The sequence below is a fragment of the Lepisma saccharinum genome, chromosome 20 (assembly GCF_977018435.1).
Source record: "Lepisma saccharinum chromosome 20, izLepSacc3.1, whole genome shotgun sequence".
NCBI lineage: Eukaryota > Metazoa > Arthropoda > Insecta > Zygentoma > Lepismatidae > Lepisma > Lepisma saccharinum.
The window spans coordinates 23,279,379-23,302,458 of NC_139248.1; the positions used below are offsets into that span (position 1 = coordinate 23,279,379).

The following is a 23,080-nucleotide window of genomic DNA, read 5'->3' on the forward strand; positions in this document are numbered from 1 at the left end:
TTTAAAACTGAACATTGCATTGTTATTGTTATTCAGATCTCTCCCAATATCGATTTACCAACTATAAAGTTTGAGTTTCTTTGAGAGGTGAGACGTTTTTGAAAATGCTTTTGCTGAGACATGACTAAAAGTTTTCCCAAATTAGAGACTCGTGTTGCTTTTTAATCTTGTAGATTTCTACATGTAGGGTTGCACAAGTTTGCTGCATTTTAGCATAGACCTAGTGCAGGGATGCATGTGCAGTCACTTATATGAGCCACTGCGAAGATCTTTCACCCATTTGCCTGCAAACTAAGCCCATTTTCCAACTTCCTCTTCCATTTGTAAACATGCTGATGTGGCAGGGCCGCCGTTAGGGGTGTGCGACGCCTGCCACCGCACAGGGCCTCGCGCTTTGAGGAGCCTCGCGCTTCCAAATCAGTTATTTGCTCACATTTTGTGCAAACGCGATTGCACTCGAATGGAAGGAAGGAGAACATAATTGTTGTGAATAGAAAAATTGCGTCATAACAAAGTTGTATTTCTGGTAACGGACAACTACGTCCCCTCTTGTCAAGCCGACAAGGATCAACGACCCATTTGCGACTCCAACTTTCCCTGATTTCCTGCCTAATGTTCGACCGAGGACAGGCATCATAAAATGGATATTTGTTTGGAAACTGAGGCCCAACAAATTTGAGGGTCTGCCCATAGGGTCTGCGGCTCCGCGAAAAGACAAAAACAAGAGTCGGCATCAAAGCCTTGAAGGTCCGCTGAGCTCTTTACTACTACCTCTCGTGTTTACAACCTCAGCGGCAAGATGAAACGGTCTACCGAGTGTTTAATAAATACTCCATTAGTGCAAAGCACTTAACACTCTTGTTTTCGAGAATAATGGGTAGGGGTGCGGATTTGTAGTCAGCAAGAACCTCTGAATCAAATAGGCACCCAAAGAATAAAAATGCATTTCTCTGTTTTCTGGTCTGATCGTGGCGACGATGATGAATGGTGATTAGATGAAATTAGGAGAATGTTATTTTATATTAAAGAAATAAATTTAAGCGTACCTATTACTGTTTAGAGGGCTCCCACGAAGTCTACTGGTTAGCACTCTAGATTTTGGTACAAGTGGTCCCGGGTTCGATTCCCAGTACGAAATCTCAAAATTTCGGTGTTAACCCAGCATCGTGAGAACAATGAAGGAGCTACTTGAAAAGAAGCAGTAGCGCGCTCCAGTCTCGAAAGCCAGAAAATAGCGGCGATGGATTCGATGCGCTCACCACGGGTCACCAAAAGAAAAGCTGATTAGCAGGCTGTTAAACGGAGTTGTTTGTAGCAGCATTACTGTGAAGAATTTCGACATTAAAGATAAGATAAGTTCAGTTCTTTTGCTTCATATCATCCCATTTTTTAATTCTTACTATTCAAATATCTAATTCTCCAAAAAAAATCACTCGCTAGAATCCTGACGTGGGCTTGGATGTTCCTTTGTGAGTGTCCCTTCTTCAATTCTATATAAGCGTCATTCATGCTCATCGTTTCGATTTAACTAAAGAGGCAGAAAAGTGAAAAATATAAGAAAAAATAGGCATAAATATAGTTTGAGAACAGTCCCATTGCTGGCACAATCAATAATTTGCCTGTCACTTTTATGCACTGAAATGTGAGTGCAGTATTTAAGCAAACCTCAGCTTACATAAATTCATTTTCATTGTGTTTTCATTTTAAGCTTTTCTGCATGTATAATAATTTCCCGATTTTTTAGGCAAGCAATTCGCAACACAGGAGTGGCGTCAATCTTTTGTCCCTTATTTGGTGATATTCTAAGCACTTCAGATTGTAAATAGCGCTTGTAAAAAAATGAACGGCAAATTTAGAATTTGGCACGTCAAATTTGTCTTCTCAATAATTTTTTGAAACTCCTTGTCGGAAGGAAACATTGAAAACAATCTCAGTTTTTAATATTGCATTTTACTGTACTTGACGACAGTATTTATGTCTCAAACTTAGATATGAAATGAGAATCCTACAAAAATAAATCGTAAGGAACACACGAATACAACAATAAATACGCAAGGTTATTTCACTTTTTAATCAGGGGTGTACTGTGTTTTCTTCCGCAGCGTTCCCTCCCTCTGACGTCAAACTTTACAACTTCGTCCATTTCCAAAAAGGGGCTTCAGAAACAGACTTCTCAAGGCAAGCGGTGTGCAGGTCAAAGGACCTCGGGTCGGCATATTGCCTCACAGATGAAATAGAAGTAAAGATCTGAAGATATGAGTACTTATTTTTATTGCCTCTCAAACCCTCCCAGAGAATTTCCAGATTTTGCCCGATTTTACAACCACGCCGAAGTGTCAACAAATTTCAAGTCATTCTTGTTTGACACAGTAGTGCGTGCGGGTGTGTCGAATCGCGATTATAGGAATGTCTAGGGAATGGGACAAATTTCGTAAATTTGAATCTGGATTGCAAAAGGTTTAAAAAATAGAAAAAAATGACGCGTTTTTAAAAAGTCAGAAGGGTGCCTTTGAGAAAATCTTGCTGCCTGTAAATACAGCTTCCATTTCAAATTTCGCCACGATAGACAGAAATAATGTAGATACGCTTGGCGTCAAGAGTTTGTGTTAGTGTTGATGGTGATGGTGATGATGGTGGTGTTACGGAGTGTGTTCATGATATGGTCCCGAGTCGTGTGTACCAGTGGCGGCGGTGACCTTAAATGTAGCTCGTCTGTGAACCAGGTGCCAAATGTAGGAACTAATTGCGAAGAGGAGTATGTTTTATGTTCATCTTCTGAGTTTGGTGACAGATCACCTCTGCTTTAAGTAGTGAATTAGTAGTGCTTTTAGATCCAGGTGAGTGGACGTCAGTTTTAAACCGTTCCGAATTTGATTCAATCATTCAAAACGGCCCTAATCGCATCATAAATCATGATTACCCAATTAATGGTGATAAATAATCGATACTATTCACCTGGACATTATAAGCGTGTTATGCAAAATGGGAAAACGGTCAGCAGAAGGTTGTTGGTGTACTCGAAGAGGAAATATAAGATTTTCTGTTTTTGTTGTAAGCTGTTTGGGAAGAAGGGTGGGGACATGATGACAAATGAAGGCTGCGATGAATGAAGACATTTAAGCTATCGACTACAAAACCATGAAATACCAGAAAGTCAAATTCAATGCCTTAAAGAATGGACCGAATGTGAATTTAGACTGCAGAAAAACATAACTATTGATGAGCAACAGAGGCTGTTGATTTCACAGCAAAAGCAGCACGTGAGGTCTTCAAACGAATACTGTATATCCTTAAGTATTTGACCGAGCATAATCTTGCATTACGGGTCCTGGGGCATAAAATATTCGCGGGGAAGTATAATTAATTTCTTTTTTTCAATTTTTGTTCCTTAGTCTGAAGCACAGGTGTCCTACAAAATCATAATGTAAACACTATTATATGTTAATTTCGTTTTCATTCTGATGTCCGTCGTTGCTTTCTAATCAACAGGTCCCGGGTTTTGATACCAGGTGGAGGCAAATGGCACAGTGGTTCGGATCCCACTTTGAACTGTAGGTCCAGTCCCGATTAGCCTATCTGGGCATAAAGTGAACTTAAAACAACAAATCGATCACTCAATCAATGTCATGTACCCCTAGTACATATTTAATTGCAAAACCGAGAACGTTCAATATCATATTGTTACTTTAACTTAAAAAGTAGCAATATTTAATCATATCCAATAACATGATCGTTTTCTTTACTATTCATTGAATTTTGACACTGTCGTAGTGAATTTGCATTGTTTCCATAAAATAATATTTTCATATCATATTTCATTCTATGAGTAAATAAACGATATATGTTAAGTATTTTTCATACAAATATTTGGAACACTATATTTATGTAGTAGCTACTTTGTTTATACATGTATTTTCAGTAATTTTGGATATGTTTAAGTATGTCAAAAGAAGATAAGAATGCAGGCTATATCAGATTAGTTACTTAATTGGAAACACCAGCATCCTATAATCTCGTAAAAAAACTCGCACAAACTATTATTTTTATCTAGTGCGGTGTCCTCTGGAGCGCAGGGCCTCGGGTGTGCCCGAGTTGCCACCCCTGGGGCCGGCTCTTGCTGTCATGATCCTCTTTCCGTATTCAGTGCGTTTTCTGGCAGAAAAGATACATATGAACAACAAGGGTAAATTTACAATGCATGGCTGCGAACACACAGGATAACATTTTTATTTTCTAGGGCTTGTATCGCTAAAACAAGGTCTCAATCAGCAGTCATTAAGAAAAGCTGGTTGCCAAATTTTAAATTTTATTAGTGCTAAACGGCGATACTGCGAACAGCGCTCGTGCTTAACAATAGGTAATAATTACATAATTCTAATAACCAGGTTGGCGCGAGAGAAGAATTTTACGAGATGCGGATGTTATCAATATGTTATCTTTACATAACCACAAGGACCTCGCTTTCCCTAACGGCGGCCGCCGGCCGGAGCATTTATACAAGGTTAAGGCTTCCAGAGGGCAAGAAACCTCTGCTCTTCACCGGAGAAGGTGTTAACTTCAAAAGTGCAAAAATGGCGTTTTGAAGCTCATTGTTGTAGCCTTGAGGTCGTTTTTTAAATAACTGTTGATACCTTATGTGAATTTTAGCTGTATACACTCTTGTCACATAATTCTTGTCAGACTTTTAAAAATATTCATTTGACCAAAAGAAAGAAAAAGGCACCAACTTACCTTGCAAAATGAGTCTCTGGACAGTTCCACGGGTCCCACTTAAACAGTTCTTGGCAGTGAACCATGGCTATCTGGGCTCCAGCAGCCAGACTTTCCTCCAGAGCAGGACTTTCCTGGAAAACAAAACAAGAAGCATTTGCACAAAACATTCCTTTTTTAAAAAAAATCTTTAGATGCTCTCACACAAGTTATCTCTTAATAAGAGCACACATTAACTAACTTGTAGCAAGACCGTGGCTAGCTCTCTGCTGTTGTTGACTAAAGTATGTTTTGGGCAAACATGGCAACTGATCATGTTGTTGCAAGTCTTTCGAGAGTGCAAGAAAATAATACAAAGCTACTCAAGTCCTTAGATGGACAATTCTGTTTAACCACCATCAGACAAAAGACTATATCTTGGTTGAGCTGTACCAGGAGAAATCTGGCCTCTGCAACTTTGATGCATGGTCTCCATAAACCATTGCTGCTACAAGTCATGAGAATGCCAAAGTGAGAGGGAAACTGACCAAAGGTCTAGCCGCACCTAAAAGAAGCAAGATGCTTATAGGCCAGAAGCTTTATCCTGATACAGCTCCCGCCATTAATTGGTCTGTGGTCTGCAGGCTTTGCTAATTATTTTCCTTTCTCCATATGAAATAACTGCTCCCCGCGTGTCGGGTTACTATCTATTTCCCTCCGCAGTGAATGTGCCAGCCAAAAGCATTCAATTCCCCTCCCAAGGATTACGGTGAGCTGTGGCTGGCAGAGAGCGAAGCACGTGCTGTTTCCAGCGCTGCCATCAGTGGACGGAAAAATTCACTTGACATCTACCAAGGTCTTTCAGCAGACGACAAGCCACAGAGTGGCGGGAAGTGTACCAGGATACCTTAAGCGATATAGCATATCAGCAGAAGGTTCGAGTTGAGCGTACCGATTTATCTACGTCATAATCGGGTTCTGGCCAATGAGCGAGAGTTTCAAATCTAGAAAAGTAATGAGTGAATTTGCGAAATATTTATTAAGACGATGCACTTCTTGGAAACTAAAACTAATGTCGCAGAGATGTTTGGTACACATTATATTTCATGCAATATAATACGTAAGATGACGGTATTCAAAATACATTTCACACCACAGCGTAAATATCTATTGATATTTTCTCATCTGATATTTTAAGTTCATAAGCAGGCAGATTACACACGTTGACATATAACTTGTATTTTGTCCAGTAATTTTACGATCAAATGCTCGCATGAATTTTCAAAATTACTTTGTTGTTAAAATGCTCTTCTGATTCTTATCATAAATGCTGTACAACAATTAGGCATTGGCCTCCCCTGTGGCGTAGCGTTGTTGCCTTGTAATCAAAAGATCTCAGGTTCGAAACCCGGTGGAGGCCCATGATGGTTCGGATTCCAGTTTAAACTGAAGGACCTGTACCGATTATCCTATTTGTTCATGAAGTGGACTCAAACGAAAGCTGAAGAAAAGGAAACTCGAACAATTAGGCATAGATAATACGTAACTAGTGTTGCCGACGGGACGAGACGGGACAGGCTTTTAAAAATTCGAGACGAGACGAGATTGATCATGTGTCCGGAGACAAACGAATATTTTCGAGACGAGACGAGACAGGCCAAAGTCTCGTTTCGTGGGCAGCTCGGCCAAGAAGAGAAAAACTCTGTCGAATTTTCAACCTAAACGAGCAGATGGATCATGGACGAAGCAAGCTGTTTACGGTGAAATCCTGCCCCTGCGTTGCCCCAATGTTAGAAGATCTCAACACACTGTCATCTTTATTCAGTGCAAAGTATTTGCATCGTCACGAAGGGGATAATTGTACACAGCGAAAGCTGTTGACAACGGAGCAAGGGAGGGACGTTATACGTGCATATGGCAACATGGGGGCATTCGGACACAAGGAGAAAATAAATGAGTTTCCACTTTAGTTTGCGAGTTTGCTGGAGGATTTCTCATTTTTGTAGAGCTATACTTAGTACTTTCATGTGCTATCATGTTAACATGTCGTAAAACTTCCAATAATTTATGTTCTTTTTTACAATAAAATTTGCACGTTTCATTTCAGAGTTTCAACATGGCTGCTAATATTACGATAGTCTCCAAACATGCAAGAATGATCCCGTCATTCCGTTCCCTTGTATTCGCCCTATGCAAGGGATTCGAGCACCTACGAAACGGAGGGACCAAGGGGACAAAGGAGCATTCGACCAGCGACGCCATAGACTAAGGTTTTTGGTGTCTTAACACTCTACACATGGAAACAAGATGGCCTCTGAGTTGGATTACGAATCAACATTGGTAAGTACAACAATAATTTCTTTTCTTGTGTTTTTCGTACACGAACAGGCCCATTAATTTGAAGCAAACACCTATAATATCCATTTCTCACATGAGATTGCAACACCTGTAGGTTCGCTGAATAGATTTCTGAATGAAAGTATCACAAAAAAATGTAAATCCTGAAAACACGGGAGAGAGATTTCTTTAGTGGCAACTCGGCAATAATTCAAAATTCTTGAAATACGGGGTGAGGCAAAAATCAGGTTACATATAAAAACAAATACGTGCATACCAACACACACATGATTGATATGTAATGGTTACAGTTACGGTACATGTTCAACATGTGTACCATCTACTTCAAACTTTGAAGTAAAAAAGTTACTTATAAACAGCACATTTCAGGGGAGAGAATCAGACCGAAAGTTCCCCTTAAATACGCTACTGCGATCCCACACTTTTAAGGAAGTAACCATTATCGAAATTCGTTATCGTCGACTGAATAATGACGGATTTATTACAGGCCCACAAATTATTAAGGACCCCTTATCAGTAGTAGTGTTTCGAAATCAATAACAAAATATCTTTGCAAGGTTTATCATCTTTAGGACCATGAGAGATTACAATGCATTTAGTGTTGTCGTAAATAATTTTTACAGCATGATTTCCGACTGATAATAATTAGTCGAGGAGGAAAGCGACGAAGCATGATCTTTGTAGAGCCTTTTTGATGTCGACACTTACCAGCTAGGTTGTTATTGGAATTAAATAATAAATTTTACATCGTGACAGTGGCGGACAAACGACATTATCTCGTGAGATCCGGAATTTGTTGTTTTCTTGTCCCTTACTAGGTTAATTAAACTTTTATTTGTTATTTTTAGATTACTGTTCTGTAGTATCCCTTCCAATGCTTTGGCACCACACTTGTGTACAGGGATCAAAATGGAAATTTTCACGAGACGGAACTCTTTACCTTCGTTAATTAATATGGTGTTCTCTTTCGTTCCTCTTTCTTTTGTTTCTGGCTACTACAGCGAGGAGATTAACGATTAATGAAATGACACACTGTATTACAATTGAAGGGCTCGAGTGTAAAACATGGTAAGTGACATTTTGGTCATTTCTGAGTTCATTAAGAAAAAGGGTTATTAGATAAATGAACATAAATTGTTTTCGTGTTGTGTTGACCAATTTCAGAAGGCTTCACTGAGTTCAGTGCAAATTAAATGACATGGCAATTTCACTAGAAAATTGAAGGACGGCACATTTTATTTTGTAACTCAAAAATGACCAAAATGCCACTTACCATGTTTTACACCCAAGCCCAGTGGCGTACGCAGAGGAGGAGCTGATGGGGCTTCAACCCCCTCCGAAATTTTGAGAAAATGAACATTTTCGAATATAAACAGTAAAAACTAGGGAAAAACCTGAGTGGTAAATGCAAACCTCCCTTGAAATGACCTCCGTTTGCCATTTTTGAGAGTGGAAAATTCTAAATATACCGAATATCTTATTGTGTACTCCGCCCCCTTAGAAAGCAGCTATGTATTACCCACTTTTACAATTCCAGCCCCTCTCAATATAAAATCCTGCTTACGCCAGTGCCCAAGCCCTTCAATTAACAATAGTTAATATTAAAATATTTACATAAACATAAAATACATTTAATACGTGTCATCTGAACTTTTCTTACCTTTTTAAAATTTAGTCTGAAATTGTGAATGGTCGCCCAATCGTTTTTTTCTTCAAAATCGTTGTAAGTATCCTCAAAACATTGTCTTATTAATGCGCATTAAAAGAATCAATTCGTGCAAGTGAAAGATATTTCCATATTGTTATTTTGCGTATGATCAAGGATTGGATTTATTCTTCAGAATGTCAACAATACATCTGCTGAACTTAAGAAAAATGAGTGACCATAAAAAGGTCAATTTTACCCCAATTTTGGTAAAAATCTAGTTCAGAAAGTTATCTCTGTCAGGACACGACAAATAATAATAATTAACAAATAAAAAATAAAAGGAGAACCCCAATGCACAAAACATGAATGCCATCATGCTTCGCTAAGTCCCTTCGTATAGTAACAACGCATCTCCACGTAGAGGGGAAGCTTATATAAATGATACAATATGTACTATTAAAGAGTATTAACAATTTAGCTCACACTGAAAAGCAAAATATATATGAAAGAAATAATAAACGAACCGGAACGCCGTTCCGGTCCGCTCCGGTCCATTTCAATTCCTGCTCGTATATCTTCATCAGCCATTTTGGAGACGTGGTTTTAAAAGGAATCCGAAGTAGAAGTTGTCAAAATTAAATTATATCTGCAATTGCACGGATTTACATGAAGAATATTTCACAATAACTGAACATTGGATTAGGCAAATGATCTTAATCACGAAATTACTTTCTGACGGTCGAATTTTGACATAAAACTCAAATACTATTTTGCATTTAAAATAAGCAAGGTTGCACCTCAACAGCTCAACCAAGAAGAAAAAACCCTCTGGCGCTGTAGTCGAATTTTCGAAGGGTGTTACACCAAGAAATTATTACAATATTACGTTTGTAACATTTTTTTAAATTTCAATAATAATAAGTGCAATAAAAATCCTTCAATTTGTAACGTTAAAGTCAGTACTAGGTAAATTTAATTTTGAAAATATCACAAAGGTAAAGAATTTTTATTTATATCTTACCATTTTTCTCACCGGCAAAATCCCGTTCAATATTGGAGACCTGAAAGTCAGAAGGAAAATATAAATACATTTCTTTAATATAATCTGAACAGTTTATGTAATATAGTGTACATAATACAATCTTGTTTGATCGTTTCATGCATTTTTGAACCGATTGTTTCACGTTATTATACAGGGTGCTCGGAAATTCCCCTTACAAACTCCTAGGGCAAGTAGAGGGGACTGAGTAGACAATATTTGGAATAGGGACCATGACAATGGGTCGGATGTGCCTGTGTTGGTATGCAACCGGGTAGGCAGTACATGACGTCAGAAGATCACCTGATGACCTAAAGTGTAATCATTTATTACAACCATGTCAAATGAGGTGTTACGTAAGGTACAGAAGTGAATGACGTGTGCCAAGGGAACAAAAAAAGAAACGTACTATTCATTGATCAACACCTGTGTCGACAGTGGAACGCAACAATTTGTAGACGTCACGTGCCATCAGGTGATCTTCTGACGTCAAGTACTGCCTACCCGGTTGCATACCAACACAGGCACATCCGACACATTGTCATGGTCCCTATTCCAAATATTGTCTACTCAGTCCCCTCTACTTATCCTAGGAGTTTGTAAGGGGAATTTTCGAGCACCCTGTATAACAAATATTGATCATAGGGACAAAAAAGCCAAAACATTTTCCATATTGCTTTTTTCGTTAGCTATTGGGTTGGTCGAAGCATGTTGGACAATGCATCCTACCTCCATGTTATATAGCTACCAAACATTTTTCCTCCCGCCAAGGGCGCACGCAGGATTTTTCTCGGGGGTGCAGAATCATAGAAACTTTCATTATTATCATTGTTATTACTGTTATAGCTATTATTTATGTTATTATCATTGCTATTATTATTATTACTTTACAAATCATAAAATTCAAATTAATTGAAAATACCTTGGCGTTGTGTACAAGTTCAGACTCGATTCTACTACGTATTTAGATAGATACTGGATTCGCCTTGCATCTTTTCCATAAACATCTATCACTTTGTTGAACAGTTCTTTGTCTTTTTGTACTTTTTCACAATGCACAGCAGAGTCAGATACCACTTAACTTACTGTTCATCGTGGTACCTCTGATCCATGTTTTTACGTACCGAAGGGTACTGTAAAATAATAATAATAATAATATCAACCTGTAAGTCACAGAAAACAATATTTTTAAAAAATAAACTATCGCTACAATTTTTTGGGTGCGTCAGCACTGAGGCTATCTTGCACCCGGCACACGATACGGGGTCCAGCGCCTTATCATAACAAAAATAAAAGCGTGTCCGAAAACTAAAATTTCCTTACCTTGGATAAAAGCTGAGGCTAAAAAGGGCGCTCAGCACAAACAAGGACAAAACACAAGACGGCACAGAATTATACTGGCCATGCGGCCAGTCGCCAGAGCCTCGTTAGTCTGCAATCCAGGGTGTGGAAGGAGCACCCCTGACACCCCCATCGCTGCAAATCAACCATTCGAATTACATTAACTCTTTCTAGAAATCTAAGAGGGAGCAAGTGCCCCCCCCCCGGCACCCCCTGTGGCCGCCCTTGCATCCCGCTAACATTTTCCACTTCAAACGGTGGTCAAGACCGAAATTTTCGAGGGCTCGCACCAGGAATCGAACCGCTCGTGCCAAACGAGGAAGCCTTTACTAAATCGACTAATTTTTCTTACTCTAATCAAATGGTAGATATTGCTAAAATAATATCTTTTGATTCATTGATTTGGTTTATTTTACTTCGTCTCTTCTGCCACTTTTAGGTTAATCGCGAAGGTGATAAATGATGATATGATGAAATTGATGAAGGGACACTCACACCCAGGCCGGGATTCGAACCTGGCGTTGTAACGCGCTGTGCAAATCCCTTTCCCAATAATTTCTTTCTTGCTCATTTAAGCAAATGTTTGGTCATCATAAACCATTTTCTAGTTGTTCCTAACAAATTCTTTGCTCTGTCTATGTTCTTGCATTCAATGTAGGTTTGAATCGTGAGCAATTTTGAACACTGCCTGAATTTCCTTGTCCATATTATCACAGAGGCAAGATGCAGAACGAATAACCAATGATAACAGATCACTTGTCATCCCAACGCTCCAGCTGTCCACATAGCCTCCAGCTCCCAAAAGTAAACTTCAATGCGAGCGGTTCCTCATTGAAAGGGATGCCGCTAGTTGCCGCCACAGTGAGTCACCAATGCCAGAACAGCTCCGAGGATCCAAAAGAGATAACGTCATGGAATTTAAATGTCCATGTCAATCTTTTGGTTCTTATACCATGCCGTCATTCTGGTAAGGCAGATTCAATAATATACTTTCAGTGAGATTTGAAGCCGAGCTCCTTTATCCGTACCGGCGGTGCAGACAAATATAGGGCCGAATCTTCCCCCTTTTTTCCTTATACTATATCCATGGACATCAACAGAAATTTTTGTAGGGGTGGTCATACCGACATAGAAATTGCCGGCCTCCGTGGCGGAGTGGTTAGCACACCGCGCTACGACGCCAGAGGTCCAGGGTTCGAATCCCGGCCTGGGCATGAATGTAATTTATGAGCGTCCCTTCGTCAATTTCATCGTATCATCACTCATCCTCATCTTCGTGATTAGCCAAAAGAGACAGAAAGGAGAAGTAAAATAAACTAAATCACTCAATCAAACCGACATAAAATTGAATATTACAATGATGATGATAATAACAATTATTACTATATACTAATAAATGAACTAATTGCTTTATAGCACCGTAGCTAGACCTTTTGGCGTCCTAGACAGAATTGTGGTTTGCAACCCCCCCCCCTCCCCATCCCGGCAGACCCCAGTGACATGGTTTGTGATTTTACATCCTACATGTTTGGAAATCAGGAAACCTGATTAAAAATAATATAGGTTATAATTAAAGATTCATAGTTTGCATTTCTGATTTTAAAAATGTTTTAAGAAAGTTTCAGTTATGTCTTAGTGTTTGTAGAAAATCTTTAAATAGGTATAATTACTACTACTTTGTTAAACAGAAAATGTGTTACCAGAATATACCTCTGTCTAGTGTAAATTTGTTCTTCGCACATTCTGACTTTGTCTTTTTTTGTTTCTTTTTTTTAAAAAAAAAATGAAATGCCCCTTTTTGTATGGCGCCCCAGTCTTCAGCCCCCTAGCCTACTGGCCTGTTGCTTTATTACTTAATTGACTATTATTATTAATATTATTATTATTATTATCTTGTGAGGGACTTCTGCTCAATTGATTGAAATAGGCTATTTTACGTCGATTTTATGCCTCTTTTGGCTAATCGCACCGATGATGCGTGATGATATGATGCACTTGATGAAGGGACGCTCACAAAGAGCACCCATGCTCAGGTTGGGATTCGAACGCGGGACCCCTGGCGTCGTAGCGGCTGCACAGTCAGCGGCAAAGAAAATGGTAGGCAAATTGTCCACCACCATTTTCATTCGGTCTGAATAACACAATGTGACGACAATGAATTGAAATAAAGACGTCAATAAGCAGAGAACAATGCCTGCTTCGAACCAACAAAGTTTCATTCCTTAAAACAACACAGGATAAAAAAAAGTGGTGAAAATAGCGGTGGACAATTTGCCTACCATTATCTCTGCAGTTGACTGTACCAACCACTCCGCCACGAAGGTGAAGGATTAGATACAGGCAAGCATGTGTGTGTGGGTGGGGGGCGAAGAGACCTGATCCCAAGAGGCCGAGCCTGTGCTAGTATCTCCCTCTCGTTACACATACTCACTAGCACGCTATTGCTCGTGTGATACAAAAGGGTTCTGGACTATCAGCAAGAACTGAATAAGCGGACAATTTTCCACATGACAATTTACCCCCAAAATATATTTCAAGCTGCCAATAAAATTACACATTGAATTTTGAATCTGAATACAAAGTTGCCTCACCTATTGCCTAACATAATAATATTCCAAACTTCTTGTGCCTAATATAACAATATTCCAAATTTTATGTGAGGAGTGTATAATCAATGGTTATTAATTTCCGCTGAACTAATTGGAAGGCAAGGAATTTGGCTCATACGGCTTTGAAGGACAGTTCCAAAGATTTATGCACACAACTAATGATAATATCCATAAAATATTAATCAGCAACTTTATTTTTCGTCAATTGTAATAGGCAATTAAAAGTAATCACCGTACAATTATTTTTGCCTATTACAATTGGACCAAACTCCTTTTTTGGTATTCAATAAATATTCAATTCTTTATCTATTTGACATTACTTTCCTTGCCAGGGCAGTTGTTTTTATACAAATTTTGGCGAACTTAACTACGCGTAAGCTACATAATGAATACATGCTGTTATATATCTATTCTTTTACCATCTCTTTGGCTATTCATGTAATAATAATACAATTAATTTACATATTTAATTAATATTGTTTAATTTAATTTAATATAATTATTCTAATTATTATTATTGATACCCTTTGTCGCCCCCCCCCCACCCGAAATGCATTACTAGGTACGTGCCTGGTTACAGCCTCCCGGTAATATATAGCTCCCTCATACCTTCGATCTTCCTGTGTTTAGAGAAAAAATGACTAAGAATACATAATGACAGCATTATCATCATATGCAAGATTTTGTATTAACTTTCGATCATCTGTAACTCTTCCCCTCACCCTTGACACCCACTTCTAAAAAAATAACGTCACTTTAAACTGTAGGTCCAGTTCCGATTAGCTTATCTGCGCATACAATGAACATAAAACAACTTGTCTAAAATAGAATAAAAAATCCATATTTCTAGAACAAAACTCCACTCACTTCCCAGTAACGTACAATGAACGGAAAATAAAAATTGGAGAACTTTTTTTAAAAAAAGTTACAATATTTCTAAATTGCGGCAAAGTTAAAACCGGCGCGAGGACCGCCTTTATGGCAGTGACCCACTGTTGCCGCGTTTACCTGCGCGACCAAGCGACAATTAAGCCTACCGCTGCCTCCCTGTTTGGGCAACAAGCGAAAACTCCCCATTGTCTTTGCTCAGAATCCCTCCTCTGCGCTTTGATTGGGGGGCGGGAGATAGCGTGGCCGAGGTATGAAATACACGAAATACCTACCTACTTTACCCTCATTGTAATCTGAACCAAAGTTGCCCGTTTGAGTTTTTGTTTCAAGTCCACCTTATGCACATATAAGATAATCGGGAGTGGACCTACAGTTTAAAGTGGTATCCGAACCACTATGTGCCTCCACTGGGTATCGAATCCGGGACCCTTTGTTTAAGAGTCGACTATGTTACTACTAAGCAGTCGGGGAGGCCAACGTTGCCTGTTTCCGGCCTCCGTGGCGGAGTGGTTAGCACAGTTCGCTACAATGCCAGGGGTCCCGGGTTCGAATCCCGGCTTGGGCATGGGTGTTTTTGTGAGTGTCTCTTCATAAATTTCATCATTCATCGTGATCTTCGCGATTAGTCAAAAGTAACAAAAAGCGTAGTAAAATAAACCAAATGAATCAAACGGTGCCTGTTATAGAATTACGTATTTTTTATACCAGGGATTTAACCACAATATTTCCATCTGGGAGGTATATGTTAGGGGGAAGTGTAAAAATCTTGGAGAGAGGGGGGAGGGAGGTTGCGGTGTGTGATAAATCACTGACCTATACGCTACGGTTTCTCCAATCACAATTAACAATTCAAATTTCACTTCAGGATGTAAACAATAAATAATAGCAAAATGCCTCCTTCGGATGAATGAGCCACACACATGAATGCCTTACTCTGGGTCGAACCTAGGACAAGGGTTGTTAAAGGTCCAGGAATTTTAAATAAATCCAATTCCGGTCCAGGGGAGAAAACCAGCAAGCGTAAATCGGTTCTGGACCGTAAAGAACCTTTTTATATGTAAAGTATTTCAATTCGCTCCAGGAACCTTTATTCCGGATCAATTTAAATACGGTCCAAGAACGTTTTTCAATTAAACAATGCGCAAGTTGTACCGGATTTATGTTGTGTGAGATAGAGATAAAAGGTTTCCTGTCCTGCAGTGGAACCCATTACAATTTTTGGATTCCTGGACTTTTAATAACCCTGCTTAGGACATCTAGCTTTGTAGCCTGTTAGAACAACAATAAAAAGTAACACACAACAACTCACCAGCCACCAGCGACGACCACAATCCCAGCAACAATGATACCGTGCAGACCAACCAACAACACCATGTCTTCCAGCAAACACAAGAGGAAAAATCTTGCCCTCCGCTTCAAGATGCAAGTACGGATAACTGAGCAATGCAAGGGTCATCTGGAAAACAGGGGGGACCCTGCTGATAGCAGGCCTGGAGGTTTGTCATCACCACCTCACCTGGGGGCAGCGGGTGGTCGGTGTGCGGCACCCTTGAAGACCTCTTGCAGCCTTTCGGCTCGCCGCCGCTTGCGGATCGAAATGGGTCACTTAGCCTCCTCCCCCTTCCGTGGCAAATCCCCAAGGACTCATTTGCTGGGTCTTCTTCCACTGTGTTTGGAAGAGGGCAAAAGGATCTATTGTGATGTGAAAGGGCAAGATGGCTTGGTAATAACACCAGAATTGCAGGTGCATTGTCAACAGCTTTGTCCACCACCAAGAGAGTGACGTATCTTCATCTTCAAGACAGACTTTCCTGGTGTGTGGGATCGCAGGTTGAAACGGTTTCTCACTGTACTTGTTTTCAGCATCCTTGTTCTTTCTTGTAACAACTCGTCAATATGATTGTATTGACATTTATACTGAATATAGGTTGGAAAATTTACCGCAGATCGCCCGGGACCATGGGCGTATTTAAGGGGGGGGTTCAACGGGTCCAACCCCCCCTCCCCTTTAGGTTCAGTAAAATTACCAGATTACCTGTTCTATCCGCTATGAGCAGAGACTCGTTCGTAAAAATTTCTTAAGATTTATTTTATTCTTATAAATTACAAGCGTATACCTAGGAAGAACGGGATACGGATGGGAAAGAATTTAATTCCACACACCAGATGGGACTGCATAGTAAATGTCTGCAATTTCCTGATAGTTTCGGAATTTCTCTGGAAAATACTCAGAAAACTCCTGACATTTCACAAATCCTATAATGCCATATGTAATTTCTGCCCGAAGCAGCTGCTTATGAACTTATAGCGCGAACATTATAAATTCATTAGAAGTTCCCGATATGGTTTGTTACCATTCAAGATTTAAGTATTCCTCAAGTTCTATTTTCTTAATAATTTGAAATTTCCCATCTGTTTGATAATCCCGAAAGTTGATAAACCATTGTCCAAACTCTAGATCGGAATGGGAAACTTGTCCTATTGAAGATTATAACTGCATCTGGGTTAGCTTCAGCTATTAGTACTTCTACTCTCTCTGGGTTGAGTGGGTGTGGATTTAGAAAAAAAATAGTTGGTGAAGAATATGATGCTGTTGATGTAATGGATGGTAGAATTACGGGGCTGAGATAGATTAATAAATTCAGAAAAATGTCCAAAAGCAATTTTTGTACATTTTAACCATGGCTATTGCCCACTTCTGTGGAATTTCTGTGATATTGAGACTGTCAAATCAGTTATATTTTTTTCCCCTCTAGTCTTATCAAGGGAGCAGCCCCCTTGGTTAGCACATCGTGGGTCCCGGGTTCGAAATCAAAAATGGGCACGGCCATTTGTGGGACCCATCAATTTCATCATGTCGTCGCTCAACCCGATCTTCCGAAATTAGCCGAAAGTGGCAAAAAAAGCGATGTAAAATAATGTAAATAAATCAATCAATCTTCTCAACATAATTTGGTTGTAGAAAATTCAGTGAAAGATAGCTAGGGAAGTTCTGTAACGTTCTCAAGTTGTTTGACACAAAATGGACAGAAAAGTATCAATACTCAGTAGGGTGACTTGTAAAATCGTATACACTAATAGTAGAGACTTTACTGTTGTCCATTTTTGGACCATTTTGTAGTAGAAATGAACCCAAGTTTCTCTGAACAGTCAACACATTGAAAAATTGCAACAACTTATTCCAATATGAAATGCCTATTCCTCATTCATTGGAACAGTGTGTCAAAATGTTGGATGGCCTGGTTGATATTTTTTACATTTTCAAATCTGAATGAAAAATGTGGCAAACAGTAATTGGAAAGATATGTCCAGGGTCTGTATCGTAGGCAATAGAAAATTGTGACAAGCTCTTGCACAAATTGTTGGTGATCTTTGCTACACTGCCAGTTTCATCTTCAACATCCGAGAGGACGTGTTTAACATTAAGGAGGTTGAAATAATGCCCTCGCAATTCAACGGAAGATCCTCGACTAATGGACCCTGCACTGTTAAGTGTACATACATACGAATCTTAAAATAACACCGATGTTGTTATTTTCCATTTGGTAGCAAGGAGGGAAAGACTAATTCTAACATTGTAATTCTTTTTTAAAGAGAAGCTGGGATTAGCTTTTTCAAAAGCATGTTCTGCTCATTTTATGTAGAAATGTTAATTTAATAAATGTGTGACCTTTCATGTGGTGGCAGAGTGGATTTTGATAGCCAGATCATACCTAGGGACGCTATACGTCAAGGATTTTCAGGGACAATCCTGGAATGGTATCATTTGTCCCGGTGTCCCGAATAGTTTCTTCGGGATGCACAAATGTCATGGAATCGGCTGGGAAAGAAGAAATGATTAAGACTACTTTTCTGAACTTCTTTTTTATATTTAAATGCATGGACGTAATTTTAAAATGCTCATTTTACAAAACAATCTAACTATACATTGAACCACTCCCTCTTCATAATACAAGAGTTAAGGAGATACAGACGGTACTGCAAACTTCTTTGACTTCACGATGGCACCGCCGTCTGCTAGCGGTGCTGAATTTCAGTTACGATTCTCTTGCATTGTATAGTAGTAACCTGCTTACTATAAGGAGTCAGTGCTTGGGTGTTCAGTCCGCAGTTTTCAAATAAAGTTCCCACACAATGTGGAATGTAAATGACAATTATGTTGCACATACATACAACTTTATCGGGTCCAGCCCCCCCCCCCCCCGCTTCCTAACAAGCTACCTGTTAGTAGTGTCCCGGATTTTCGCTTATGAAATATAGGAAGCCTAATTGAACCAAAAGTTGACCCAAACCCCCTTACGTGAGCTATATATACGCCCATGCCGGGGACATTTCATGTACGTGGTGGCGGCTATGCTACTTCTCATTAGTATATTTTTAAAGAAAATTGCCGGCTTGGTAGGTGAACGAGATCCAGACCTCTGTGGCGGAGTGGTTAGAAAGTGCTCCCAGGTTTGAATCCCGGCCTGGGATGGGTGTTCTTTGTGAGTCTCCCTTCATCGATTTGTCTCTCCCCGTTGGTGTAGTGATAACGTCGTCACGTTGTAATCAAAGGGTTCAGGATTCAATACTCGAAGGAGACACATAATAGTTCGGATCCCACTTTAAACTGCAGGTCCAGTCCCGATCAGCCTATCTGTGCATAAAGTGACTTAAAACAACAACTCCACCCAGTCCTTCATCAATTTTATCACATCCTCACCGAACACGAATCCTTTTATTACGAGACGACTACTTTACCACTGCATCATGGGGGAGGCCGTTATCCATATGTGTATGGAGATACAAGAAAAAAATAATGGAGTAATTACTGAATAGAGAAAATTATGTATTTGGGTGATATTAAGTTAAGATGAGATGTAATAAATATGTAAGTATTCGCAATTTGACAAAAGTGTCAGAAAAGCGAAGTAAAATTAAAAAAAACAATCAACCAATTCTATAAGTATAAACTGTAATAACTATATTGCAAAAATATAAAGGGTAGATATCATATTGTACTTCTTTTGACAGAAGAAAAAAATTAGATAGAAAAATCCAATATGGAAGGAAAGATTGAATGATTATATTGTTACAAAGAGATAATACAGAATTATGTAAAGTCAAATGACATAGTGTGTACAACCTACGGCTCGCACAAGGAAAAAAACTGGATAAATACAAAATATAGGGATGAAACAGATATATTTACACTTTATATGTATCACCCTTCATAAGGCCGGGTACCAGATAAAATTAATTATTTGTGTACGGTCCAGTCCCGATAAGCCCATCTGAATACAAAATTGACTTAAACTTTGACGTAAATAATGTGCACATAAGAAATCAATCAAATTTTATTCCGTTCAAAAATATACGGGTTACACTAGGGCGAGACTTTGAAATCAGACGTACTTTCAGAGCAACTGAAATTTTGTTTTCTTTACTATATATTTTATTTCGAGATTGTTTTGTGTTTGTTAATAGGTGTATATTTTCTACTTTTGTAATAGGCTATAGAAACTCCCCTTGTTTATATCTAATCTATAATTTATCTCACAATACTGTAGTGTTCGAATTGGAAAGGAAAAAATTATGGTGGAGGGGGGGGGGGGGTTTGAAGTGAAGTGACATCGTGTCCAATTGTTATATCATTTGTAAAACTTAAATGATCAATTACAACAACATAATAATAATAATGTTATTTATGTTGAATCGTACATTGACAAGGAAAAAGGTCACTCAAATGCAGGAATAATAATAATGATAATGATGATGATGATGAAACGATTATAGATTATACTCGTATATTCTCATTAGGGAGAAACTTTTCTTTCTCCGATTACGAAGGAATTTTGAAATAGAACCTCGTGGTATCCTGTGTATGGTATCCTATTTCTTTTCCTTCAATCTGAAGACTTCTTCGTCTTCATCCTAAAAAAATAGATCAGAAAGTAAGGCAAGGCAAATTAAACAATTGTTTCCCAAAACGAAATGTACCTTTATAAGCAAATGAATTTACAATCATACAACAATGATATCACTACACGCTCTCACGCCTGGCATTCAGTCACAGAAAGTAGAACAAATAAATAAATAGAGACCATGTAAACACATCGTACAGGAAACGATTTGAAGTAAATTAACATTAACAATTTCACTCACACTCACGCACACTCTTAACATCAAAAGCATAACTTGAGAGAATACAATAGCAATTTTGAAAGAACAATAACATTACTACGGTTGTGCTAGTTCGGACAGCAGTTGTAAAAAAGAACATTTTAGAAATGTACAGAATAATAATGCATGGGTCCAAAGAGTCCAAAGACATTTTCAAAAACAAAAGTAGGATGAATTTGATGCAGCAAACATTGATAAATACATTATACAAGATGAAGGATCCAGGAGTGTTTTAAAGATATAAATAGTTTGGCACAGAGCTTATACGCCTCCACCCCCTCCACACGTATTTTAGAAGAAAGTGGGGTATTTGTCTCCTTAACTACGAATTCCAACATATCACTTTGGAGACTTTACCTAAATATTCTGGCAAGAAATTTTCTGAAGTTATATTGTGAGACCGAAATGCCACAATGATTGAGATTACCCATCTCTAATTTATCCATTGGGAAGTAATTGTTGAAGAAGTCGTGAAGGATAGAAATTAGTTTGGAGTTTCATGGTGCTGAAAAACCTTAGAGATTTTTGCAATTGTTTGATCATTTGGATAAGAATTGTAGCACTGTATGACTATGTTGTTTGTCCAGATACAGGGTAACGTTTTATAGTTATGATAAAAAAAAAGTTTCTTGGGATAGAGCCTTAACCTCTTCTTCATTGACATATTACAAAGTCGTAAAATTTAATAATGTTTGTTAGTTTGTAAATCCCTATGATCTCTGTTCGTGGTTTGCTTGTATGAGGAGTAATTGCAATACCAGAAGTCTACATACTATTACCAGTACTCCCAGTGACATTTCAGCTCAGTACTCTCCATAGCCGGGCATCAATGAGGTCGAGTACATGACTTTCTGCTGATCTGTGCTACTCGACCACCTAGAGTCATCAAACCGTCCAGTTCTCCCATTATGCTCGCCTGATTCAAGTGAGAGAACTTAGTTGAGTATCAGATAACCTTACAATACTGGATTGCCATGCGTGATAATTATCGACCACTCCATCAAAGTCGTGCATGATTACGGACTACTTAACTGTCTATTCCGCCAAGATCAAGACACGGTTGATACGAACCCTTGCAAACCCAACCTAATATCTTGAAGATCACAACTGCTGTCAGTAAGCAAGTACTACCTGAAGTCCACAGATTGTCTCAAAAATTTGTACAATTTTTTAATGTCTCTTCAGTTCACGAGACAATAAACGCTTCACCTTCTCTTCTTCCGCTACCACACACACCCTTTGATTCATCTGGTTTCCAAATTAACCCTTTTGGATACTTGGGATAGTCTTGAGGGTCAGTGTATCATCTTCTTAATCTTGTTGATCGCTGCCATCCTCTTGTCCTCTTCCGGGAGGTCCTTGTCTCCCCATCCCCAGACGGGGTGGGTCCCGTCGCCCGTCCTGTTGACCCTCCTCTTGACCAGCTCCACGGGGACGCTCTTGAGGTCGTAGGCCCAGCCGACCTTGGCGAAGAAGTCGATGAAGGCTGTTGTGAAGTTTAGCCTGTAGTTTCCTAACTCTGCTGCCTTGTAGTCGTACGGGAAGACGTGGTGGTAGTTGTGCCATCCCTCGCCGAAGGCCGCTATGGACACCGAGATGTTCTCCGTTGGACTGATGGTTCTGGAAGAAAATGGAAGGCTACAAGTCTACAAGATATTCCCAAACTGAACGAACCATATATAGCTAGCAGATTTTACCGTTGGAAACCCAGGTTCCTCGACAGCATATGAAATGTAGCGTAGCAGAGTTCAATCTCAAATGTGATTGCTCAGTACTTGACTATCAAACCAGCATTGCTCAAGGAGCGACCTTTTCCTTGGCTCACCAAATGTTTACCTTGCAGAATCCCATACAGAACAAGGGATATCCACAATGTCCAGCTCAGATCCATGGATATCCAAAGGACGCCCATTTGGTATCCAAAGATCTTTGATATGCCTACATCTAGTAAAGGAATGTTCTTTTCGTAACCAAAACATGCGTGGAAAATATCAGGATAATTTCCAAATCATGTCTAATAAATGTCCATATTAAATCCAATTCTAAGTCAGAATATATCCTTTTCTTATCCACGATCAAATAAAAACGTCCCGATAATCTCCCGTTCACGTCACAAAGTAGTATCGATGCCCAAAACATACCCAAAAATGATCCACAAAATATCCATGAATATGGATGTCTCCTGGACGGACATGGCCAATAAATGTCCGATGGATGTCTATGGGAAATTCCTGCAGGGTGTCTACAATTTCATAAAAAAAAAAAATTCCCTGACTTTTCCAGGATTTCCAGGTTTTCCAGACTGGTAGACACCCTATTCTGGATATCTGTTGGATATCCATA

At 39.1% G+C, this 23,080-nt stretch overlaps 3 protein-coding genes across 4 annotated transcripts in view; 1 reads left to right on the forward strand and 2 right to left on the reverse strand.

Annotated features, from left to right (window-relative positions):
• LOC146003382 (protein Wnt-8a-like) overlaps window positions 1-15,949 on the reverse strand; it is a 31,880-nt gene extending 15,931 nt beyond the window's left edge. Inside the window, exons 1-3 of the mRNA XM_083141663.1 lie at window positions 15,885-15,949; window positions 9,717-9,756; window positions 4,732-4,844 (exon numbers count right to left, since the gene is read on the reverse strand). Coding sequence (XP_082997789.1) covers window positions 4,732-4,844; window positions 9,717-9,756; window positions 15,885-15,949 — 218 coding nt within the window. The remainder of the gene's footprint in view (window positions 1-4,731; window positions 4,845-9,716; window positions 9,757-15,884) is intronic.
• LOC146003790 (acyl-CoA Delta-9 desaturase-like) overlaps window positions 7,009-23,080 on the forward strand; it is a 220,911-nt gene continuing 204,839 nt past the window's right edge. Inside the window, exon 1 of the mRNA XM_083142208.1 lies at window positions 7,009-7,029. The gene's annotated coding sequence lies outside the window, so the exon portion shown is untranslated. The remainder of the gene's footprint in view (window positions 7,030-23,080) is intronic.
• Window positions 20,559-23,080, reverse strand: part of LOC146003786 (acyl-CoA Delta-9 desaturase-like) — a 122,811-nt gene continuing 120,289 nt past the window's right edge. For both annotated transcript variants that reach the window (XM_083142202.1, XM_083142201.1), the window contains exon 6: window positions 20,559-22,357. In XM_083142202.1, the coding sequence (XP_082998328.1) occupies window positions 22,033-22,357 (325 nt within the window). In that variant the 3' untranslated portion in view covers window positions 20,559-22,032. The remainder of the gene's footprint in view (window positions 22,358-23,080) is intronic.